At 37.1% G+C, this 10,351-nt stretch overlaps 1 protein-coding gene across 1 annotated transcript in view; it reads right to left on the bottom strand.

Annotated features, from left to right (window-relative positions):
- Positions 1-2,675: 2,675 nt before the first annotated feature.
- The window catches only part of ARFGEF2 (ARF guanine nucleotide exchange factor 2), a 33,609-nt gene continuing 25,933 nt past the window's right edge, over positions 2,676-10,351 (bottom strand). Inside the window, exons 29-39 of the mRNA XM_031590483.2 lie at positions 9,995-10,125; positions 9,778-9,907; positions 9,155-9,290; positions 8,264-8,402; positions 8,121-8,175; positions 7,763-7,877; positions 7,365-7,495; positions 6,522-6,690; positions 6,005-6,143; positions 4,817-4,934; positions 2,676-3,319 (exon numbers count right to left, since the gene is read on the bottom strand). Of these exons, the coding sequence (XP_031446343.2) occupies positions 3,143-3,319; positions 4,817-4,934; positions 6,005-6,143; positions 6,522-6,690; positions 7,365-7,495; positions 7,763-7,877; positions 8,121-8,175; positions 8,264-8,402; positions 9,155-9,290; positions 9,778-9,907; positions 9,995-10,125 (1,440 nt within the window). The 3' untranslated portion in view covers positions 2,676-3,142. The remainder of the gene's footprint in view (positions 3,320-4,816; positions 4,935-6,004; positions 6,144-6,521; positions 6,691-7,364; positions 7,496-7,762; positions 7,878-8,120; positions 8,176-8,263; positions 8,403-9,154; positions 9,291-9,777; positions 9,908-9,994; positions 10,126-10,351) is intronic.

Here is a 10,351-nt window from a genome sequence, read left to right as displayed (position 1 = left end):
TCTTAAATACGTGAAAACACACATCTTACACAAACAACATTAAAGGTGCTGAACAAACGATTTACAGATTAAAGAGAGCCGCGCTTTGGACAAGAGGAGAAGCGTAATTTTACTTCAGGCTAAAAGATACTACACTTAATTGCCAGTAGCTGAAGTCGGGGCTGTGGCTCCTCTGAGGCAGAGCTGCTCTGCACGGCTCTGCTGGCAGCTGGGGAGCAGGGCAGGAAAGGGGGAGGAACCCCGGTGTGAGATGGCAGGCAGGGCGCAGGGCTCTCCTCACAGCATCCCCCCCCTGCTGCCTAGAAGGTTCTACAATAAGTAGCAATAAATACCATGCAATCTCCGTATTTATACCCTTATAGGTAAAAATCTGTCTGTAGTTTGTTACAGAACAGTACTTCAGCAGTCTAAGAACCGTGTTGGTTTTGTTTTGTTTTTATTACTGTGTATTGCAGAGATCTCTACGGGGATATGCTGACACAGAACCCTGTTTCATTCATCCTTCCACTGAAGAACTACCCCAGGCAGGCCAGGTCTTAGAGCAGCAGAGGCAGGACAAGGCCAGAACCAGCAATGCCTGCAGGCATTTCGGCTCAGCATTTTATGCTCCATTAAGATGCCTGTGGGTTATGATCTTTCTGAGTGGATGAAGGAGAACAAAAAGCTGATGTGGATATACAGCTGTTTCAGGTATTCCGGTATATGCTCTGCATACTACTCTTATTGCTTTAGGATGTACAATCAATTCCAGAAAATCATGACAGGATTAAGGCTGTTACAATCCCATTGCATTCCAGTCCCCCTTCTCCTCCATGCACTACAGTAAGTCTAGAATGTTTCTAATGTCACATGCCTAATTTCAGCAGTTTATAAATGGTACAAATACAATAAAAGCTTGAGTAAAAGAAGAATCTCTCGGAACTAAGGCTGAAAGAAGGGACTGATTAATTCTATATGCAGAGATAGTACAAATGTTGCACATTACAGTAAAGAAAGCCCACGATGCAACTCCAAATTTAAGATCTGACAATTAGGAGACCTCTTCCAAGACTTGAGATGTAAGGCTTTCTAAAACTGTAGAAGAAACATGCAACTTTAAAGTTTGTGTTTTGAAAGGAGATACAGGTATACATTCAATGAGGCAGTGCCACATTCAAAACCTGAAAATAATATACGTTTAAGAACTATCTAGGACAGGAAGGAAAAATAATGGCTTATTCTTACAAATTTATTACAAATTTAAATAGAATTAAAATAAATACTTCATTTTATCATAATTAAGTGACATTACCAGGGAACAAGCAAATATACTAAACGCAACAAAGTGACATTTCAAATGCAGCAAGTTCAATATTGGCAACGCTTATTTTTCAGTCTTTTCCTTATGCTAAAATATAGCCATATATTTCCTCATATTAAATATTAGCATACAGACTTAATCTATAGGGTGTTTAAAACTTAGCCTGGCTGTGGCTTTTCTTTGGTTAAAAATAAAAACTTGAAAGCCTTACCAATACTACTGACTGCAAAACAATTGCCAAACGATGCTTCTGTAGAACAAGCTGATTTACTGAAGAATGCCACATGAGCCCTTTGGAAATAGCTCACAAGAAAAAAAATGTATATATACACACACACCAATAACTCTGAGAGTAGAATATCTCAACACTACATCAACTATGACTGCCCTATTAGGAAACTCAAAAGCAAAACAAGTTGAACGCAGTACCGTTCTATTGTTGCTGTTGTCAAATACTGTTATTTCTGAGGTTTGCTGATACAGATAGCACAGTGGGTAATCCAATACTTTTGTTTACGTGTTCTAGGAAGTGGAATTTCTCCCATCCTGCCGTACTTTTCCATTTTTGAAAAAAAAAGTCTTGAAATTAAAACTTGAAATTAAAGTTACTTCAAAGGCATAACTCCACCCTGCAGGACTTCTGTTATAAACTGGTATTATTTGATGGAAAGTGTCAGAAAAAACTTAGGCATGCTAAAGAAGGGAAAATCTCCAGGGTAAGCAAGCAAAGCTTTAGTGTTAAATCACCTTTGCTTCACATATTTTTGAAACCACATAAATGTATTGGTAATTGTTATAGTGTACAACTGATCTTAAGTTTAATTCTGCTAAAGCAATCAAGGAATTCAGATTTCTCAGTAGCGACATCTGTTCTCAACTATGAGTTATTTGCACAAAAAAAATGAAGTTGAAAGTATGCATAAAGAAAAAAGAGAAAATTTCATAGGTATTAAGAATAAGACTTCCTAAACAGACCACTACCACTAAATACACTAAATACATTGTATTCAAGGATAAAGAGGGTGTTTTTTGTTTTTTTTTTTTGAACCCTGCTTTTAATATTAATGTAGATGCTGTGTCCATGATTTGGACATGTATCAAAGTCAATGGGAAGTTTAAAAAATACCTTTTTTTTTTTTAATGCTTTGAACTCAAGATTAAGGAGCTAAATGGATTTGATACTACTATGTACTCCTTCCATAAAAACAAGGAATCTTGGAAGTTGAAGCACTGATATGAAAAAAATTCTTCTAAAATGACCTGCTGAACAAGAGGAAAACCCCTTCCCCAAATATCCTACAGGCTTTCTACATCAAAACCTATAATGCACTGCCTGGTCTAGCCATGTGCACACAAAGAAAAACCCAGAATGATCTGAGGTGGTCATCAGCCACTGCAGTACAGTTTATTATGAGCACATGCTGACATCACAAGGCTACACAACTATATTTATTACTTCCATGGGGAATAACTTCCATTGAGGAATCCAATTGATTTATAAGATTTGGTTGGGCTGCAAAACTGAACAATTGATAAAAGACTAGAAGAGACAAGCTTGATCATAAGGATGATGAACATGGAAACAAACAGACTTTATATCTACAGCACTAATTCTGTTAGCAATAATTTAAATAAAAATTGGTGATAGTCTCATAGGATGGCCAGGAATTTTTCCCCCCCTTCCCTTCCCCTCTTCCCTCCCCATTGCTCCTCAAATGCCACTGTGTTAAGAGTAACTTGCTGTTCTTTTGATATACCAGGGTCCCATTTCTTCCCCCATCCACTTCAGTCCATCTCTGGAACAGCTTTATGTAGAAGAGAAGTAACCAATTCTACTTAGGGCTACCACGAGGGTAAATGTGTCCCAGTTGTCCGTATTTGCTCCTCTGTTATGCAGATTTTGAACACAACACCTATACGCAGGAAGAACTTCCGTAGCACAGCTCGAAGCTCAGGAATCAGGTCAAATTGCATGATTTCACACAAGTATGGATAATATGTTGAAGCATGTGCCTTAAACTATCAGAAAAGATATGAAAAAAGAAAATGATTCTCTATTCCTATAGGAAAGTGTTGAACTTTATTTATTCATTTATTTATTTATTCTCTATTCCTATAGGAAAGTTTTTCTACATACATGGCTACACCAACTTGTTAGACTGCAAATCAAAGGCCCTATTGAATGGCCAAATAGCCATCAAGCCCAGTGCCTGTTTTCCACACAGCCTTAGTGAATGCCTACAGTTACAGAACATCAAAGCTTGTTTTATCCTCCTTTCCTTTCCTAATAATGCCGAGTGTTAGTTTTTGAGTTTCTACATGGACACACAGCAATAGGACAAGGGAAAATGTTTTAAACTAAAAGAGGGGAGATTTAGATTAGATATTAGGAAGGAGTTCTTTTCTCAGAGGGTAGCAAGGCACTGGCACTGCTGCCAGAGAAGCCATGGGTGCCCCATCCCTGGAGCTGCTCAGCACTAGGGTGGATGAGGCCCTGGGCAGCCTGAGCTGTTGGTGGCAACTAGTCCATGTCAGGGGTGTTGGAACTAGGTGATCTTTATGGTCCATTCCAGTCCAAGACGTTCTATGATTCTACAGAGAAAACTGAGGAGACACTTCTACTGCAAAATCTTGCAGTATTGAATCATGGAGTGGCCTAGGTTGAAAAGGACCACAATCATCATCTAGTTTCAACCCCCCTGCTATGTGCAGGGTCACCAACCACCAGACCAGGCTGCCCAGAGCCACATCCAGCCTGGGTACCAAGGAATCGCAGGCTTGCCATTTTATCTACATAGTTAAAACTATTTTCATAACACACCACAACCACACGGACATCTCTGAGTTGCTGCTATGTGGAGAAACCAAATCACTGCTAACACCCTTTTCTTCAAACATTGATGAGTTGCAATAAAACATAAAAGACAAAGAGTAAGTAATGTGGAATTACATATTTTGCAATACAAGGAACATAAAAAAAATACCAATACAGAAACCCACACTTTTAAATTACATCCACCCTTGTTAAAATTATCGAACAACAAAGAAACGCCCACTTAAGCAACCTCTAGAAGTTTCTCTGCATGAGATATTCTAGGGAATATATACATTCACATTTTCCTCAGAAAGGCTAAGATTTCAAAGATTATTCTTTTTGCCATCACTGTCAAGGAACTAAAGTTACAGTTATAGAATGATGAAATTTATCTCTACCATTCAGTGCTGCTATAATACACCATAAGCACATCCTTTACTGCACACTCACAGTGCTTTATATCAAAGACCTGCAGTAATATTTCCACAAACTGGATTTCATGGATGTAGCCCCATTTTTACAATGTGAAGTACTTGCCAAAAGAAAGGAAGCATAACAATTCCTACATTCCAAGGAGAGTACACACTATATGAATAAGCAAATTAGCCATCTTGCAGTACGTATGACAAAGAATGAATTCAATGAAAGTAGAGATGAAAACACCTCTATGCAAACAAACGTGGCTTCCAGCCTGCTCTTACCTTTTCATCACTGATTTTTAGTGTTTTTGTTAAAAGCAGCAACAGGAGATTGGTCCAAGCTTCTCTGTGGCTTTCTGAGTTCACGGTAATAAAATATGCCAGAGCTTCACTGCATACACTGAAAAGATGCCAAGTTCAAACAAACCAAAAGGAAAACCCACAATAAGTTTTTGTTACATGCCCTATTAGTCCTCTCACAGTGTATCCTGGTTACACAAGATGCATTTCCATGGGAAAGTTTTCAATCACATGCAATAATTTTGTACTACACATATTTGTCTATATTTTGTTACAGGTGTTACAGATAACTGGTCTGAAGTAGTTCTTATGCTGCTAACAAACAACTTTGGAGTGAAAAATAGAAAGTGACTCTTTTTCTTGTGAGCATTCTAATTAAAGCATTTTCTGTAATTAAAGTGTTTTCAGCTTCAACCTGCAAACATTATTTCCTGATCCTTACATGGGGACAATTTAGGCAATGGCACCATGTAAAAAAATTATCTCCCCCCTCAAATCTACACTGCTATATTAAAGATCTGTAGCACTTAGATCAATGGAGGACTAGTCATGTGTCCATACATTCTTGGTCCTTGCTGTAAACTGAATTTTGTAGGCAATCTGTACAAATTACAACAGATTTTCTTAGTACTTTCTGAAGAGGGAATGGGACCTCCCCTTTCATGCACTGAAAAGATGAGTGTGTCCACAGACACTGAAAAATTGGAACACCACTGAAATGCACTGAATTAGTACCAATAGTGAGTTTAAGATTTCTTCACATTTGACAGAGATTAGCACCTTGCACTTTCCTGTACCAACAACTCATTCCTCAGATAAAGGGGCTAAGCAGCTTTTAGTATTACTTAGTAATTTTATTTTTTTTAATTCTTTAAAGTTCCAGGTATACAATAGCTTGTACTGCATTCTGTTTACATTTCTTATCGCATTATATTTTGTACCACCACTTTTGTAAAGAAAAGTGGGTCAAGCAAGAAGGCATTTCATTTATTTCAAATGGATTGCTTTCTTATTGCTAAATTTGCTTTTAGTAAAGAGCAGACTATTACACGTTGGTATGCTCTGCATGTCTTGCTCAGCAACTTAAAAAATGGAACGTTTATATCCAAGGACACACTGTGCATATTTTTCTGCACACAGAACACACCTGAACTAACTTCATTCTCTTACCTAAGCAGACGTTGTTGTATGGCATCCCAGGAGTCTCGGCGGTTTTCATCCACATACATTCGAAAGAGTATTCTCAAGCAACAAGCCAGGCTGCTGGTCTCTTGTTTTAAGAGATTAGGTTTTGATTTACCCTTGAACCCTAGAAATCAGGGGAAACATTCACAGTTTTAGATACCAGCAAAGAGCCAGCCAAGTACCTTAATTAACGAACAACAGTAGGTATCTGATTTCTTTCACAGACAGCATTACTTTCTCCTCGACTTTGTCTGACATCTAACTTATTTTTATAAATGCATTTAAGTGCAGCAGTATTAACTATGCTGCTCTACTTCAATGAAAAATACATACAGAAAATAGAAATATCTCAACTCATTGGCAAGGAAAAAAGCAGAAAAAGTATACAGTGTCAGATGAACTACAGAAATTGTTACAATAGTATACTTTTGCATTTCAATGGTTGAGGTCCTGAACGGAGTTCAGTGCCTTTTTTTAAAGCCAAACTATGCAAAAGCCTCACCTGCTCTCCACAACACAGTTCTTTGTTCATAATTTGAATTAAAGGCTTTTGAAAAAGAATGAGACTCCTGCAAACAATCTAGTAACTTGAAGAGGTGATGTGAAGACATGTGTTTATACATTCCTTGGTCCTCTGTGTCAATGTGGATATCTGCATCCAGTGCATCTCGCTAAACGAAAGAGATCAAGGGAGAGAACAGTATCAGTAATATATTCTTTTCGTAAGGACTCTGAAACATACTATTAATTATCTAGATTCTAGTGTGAGGAACAAGTGAAATATCAGAACAACACACCACAGCAGAACTGTCCTGTCAAATGCTAAAGCTGTATTCCTCTCACTAAAACATTTTCAAGAGAAATTACAGTAAATCCCGGTTGTAAAAAACACTAAGAACAATAAAATAACTTCTTTTGTAAGCTATTTCTGCTATGAATTTAACTATACCATCCCCAAAGCACTACTTGAATGCACTAGCTCCAAACTTTCTGGCCTAGGGCTTCATTAACAAAGACAAATAAGAGCCCACCTTACACTATTCCCTAGAATCAGAATTTTCAGGGGCAAGGATCTCCTCTCCAAGGGAGGTGGTTAGTTATGTCTTGACAGTTCACCTTGTTAAATTTCAACTTCCACATTACAATAATAATCTGAAGGGCAGACTACCAAGAAATACTAGAGGTAGTTAAAAAAAATATAACTAGGAGTAAGGACACATACTCAGGATACTATGGAGAGCTAGAAAAAGGAGGAGGCTACATACAGTACCACAGCATTTTTTGAACACTTTGAAACATTCTGTACTTTACTGCTTAACAAAGTTATTTCTAAGTCCGCTGGTACCTGAGCTGCAGCCATGTGCTCAGCATCTTCCTTCTTGCTTGTCGCTGGATAGAATACTATGTTATCAATGGTCTGTATCAACTCCAACTGTACCACACACTTTATAAGGAGGCCAGCAAACAGTTTCTGGTCTAATGAAATAGAACAAAAGAAGTTTCAGAAGCAACTTGTAACAATTAATGTACAACAGATTAGCAAAGTACTACATTACTATTTTCATATTTGGTAATGCTGTGTATTATCTTATAAAAAGAAAATCTAGAAGGAATAAATACAAGTTGGAAAGACAAGCTAAGTTTTTCAAATTAATTATCAAGTGCCCTAAAACTGCCTCTAAATGACTACAGAAGCAAAGTGACTGTAAAAGTTCATTTAATAAACTTGGATGTTTTCCTTACTTGTATAAGGACCACCTTTCCAGCTTTCATCTGTTGGATTTGAAAGTTGACTTTGTCCTCTTTCTGAAGCGTTTTTATCCACACTGCTTAATGACTGACGATCTAGGTCCAAATCCTAGAACAGAATTTAGAACCATCCTTACAATTCAAAGTGTTACCTACCAACCAGCCGTCAGAATTTTAGACTCAAAAGAATGCATGCACCCATTCCTATTCAGCTACTTGATAGCTACACCAAGTACACTGCAATGTCAATTCCAGTACTTGTTGTCAAGCACACCTACTACTATAAAATATTTCAGAAGCTAATCCAACACAGCCTCTTCAGTTTAGTTTGTTGCACTGAATTAACTCTTACCAAGTGCTTTTCAACTGAATCTTCCTCCATTCCCGCTGGCCTCCACGTGAGCAAGCTTCACATCAAAACAAAAAAACAAAAACAGTAAATACTGTTGCTCTGAAACAGAGCATTAGTGTGAGAAGTATATCTTATGAACTTACACATGAGGAATGGTAGTTTTGAAGATTTCTAGCATACAATTGCACGTCTGGCCCCAGACTTCTGGGCTGAATTTCTGTCCATTTAGTATTACCAGATTTTCCAGGCAGTTTGTACCTGATCGAGCCAACTGCTCGTTTTCTGTGGAAGATACATTTCATATTTATTAGCTTTAGCAATATCAGTGAAACATTAAGCACTATAATCTCTCCATTAAATGTTTTTTGAGAGGCACATTAATTCAGCTCAAAGCATACGTATAAACTATAATACAGTAACATCAAGTTGGGGACCATACTGAATAGAAAACAGTGCTTAAAAATACACTGAGATTTCACTTCCTGAAATCCAAATAGGGAAGACAAAGGACAAGAGGGAAGCAGAAAAAGAGCATACAGTGGAACAAATGAAGGAAAGCACAAATTTGAAATTTGAAGACTTCACCCATAATCCATGCTAGCAATATAGAAAATTTCAGGCTTAAGAGACTGAGCCTAAATGAAAAAATGCTTGGAAAGACATACGTAGAAACACTAGGTGATCGAGAGACAGAAGGTGGGAAAAAATAATTTAAAAAGTCAGAATGCATTCATTTACAGACATGTATATATAAGATATTTAATCCACACAGAAAGGCTGCTGGCAAAAGATTAGCACAACATTATTAAAAGCTTTTGCTCTGTCCCAGTAGCACCACAAACAAATTAACAGAAGAGCTGCCTAACTGATTAAATAGAATGAGACTCTGGAATACTTAAGATTCTGCAGACATTTATTACATCACACATTCTGATGATGGTAGTTACTACTCTTCAAAAATTCAACTAGCTTTCCCCTTAAGTAATGAGTATGTCAAAAATACATTAATCAAAAGATGCAAGTGAACTAGTTACCTTGTTTTACACACCAGTGTAGCTGTGCAAGTATGTCAGGAAGAAGGATCTCATTTAAAGCTTCATAAAATTGTGTGAATACATCACAGATTGCATAAAGTGCATGGTTGCATGTAGTGGTCATCCATTCAGATTTCTGCGAGAAAAAAAACATTTATTTCTTTGTGGGTTTGTCTGGCATGATAGCATTTGGCTCATGAATGGCCATTCAAAAGAAGAGATGGCCTATGAGAAGAATTGAATTCAGATAAAACTGGAAGACCCCAATACCTGCTATGAAGATACCTTGCCAGAAAGTACTTAGTTGGTCATGTGATTACTGTTCTGAACAGTATGTGGTATTTCAAAGCAAGAATACTTTCCTTGAGAATAGTTATGGAGAATAGTCATTATGAAGAACAGAAAGAATATTATGGCAAGTTTCTACATAGAAGCTATCAAGCATTGGTCATCTTGTACATGCAACAGAACATAATATAACGAATTATCATTACAAACAAAGTTTGTAACAGCATGGGCTGGAATACACTGACAGCAAACAACACAAGCTGCCACCTGGATCATTCAAGTTCTTAAGGAAAAAAAAGGAGAGTAAAGTTTGCTTGACTTTTTCTTTGTTTTACCTCTGTTTGTTGTTCAGGAAGTTTCATATTATCAAAAATCCGAAATACTATTCTGAACAGATCTTGCCACCAATGCTTTTCAAAGGTATGGCCATAACTCTTCATTATTTCAAACATCACTGTTAAACCTCTAAAACAAATAAAGATTATGTTAAAACATGTACCTCTGATCTCCTCCCTCATTGAATGCATACAGGAACCAGAAAAGCTTTGTTACCTTGTTCGAACATCTAATTTGCAACGATTTATGATACAAGAAAGCTCAAATAAAATGGGGAACCATCCTCTGACCCATACTCTGTCCCCAGGAGCAACATTCATGTCATCACTCGTGTATTCTCTTAATACCTTGGAGATGGGCAGGAAAAATAGATTAAAAAAAATACTCAGAAGTTTTTAAGATAGATTATATACCCCTAATGGTACACAGACAAACTTGAAAAATTAGCTTAGTTTCTACTGTAACAATCAACTCTTGTCAAATATAAATCTGAGACACATCAATCTGTGAAAGAACTTGGAAAATATATACAGAAAATAAGTATTTCAATGGTAATAGCTTCCATTTTAAACC

Source organism: Phasianus colchicus, chromosome 17 (genome assembly GCF_987193195.1).
Source record: "Phasianus colchicus chromosome 17, bPhaCol1.hap1.1, whole genome shotgun sequence".
Lineage (NCBI taxonomy): Eukaryota > Metazoa > Chordata > Aves > Galliformes > Phasianidae > Phasianus > Phasianus colchicus.
Note: the sequence above shows the minus strand (reverse complement) of the source record. Positions and strands in the feature narration are given on the sequence as shown.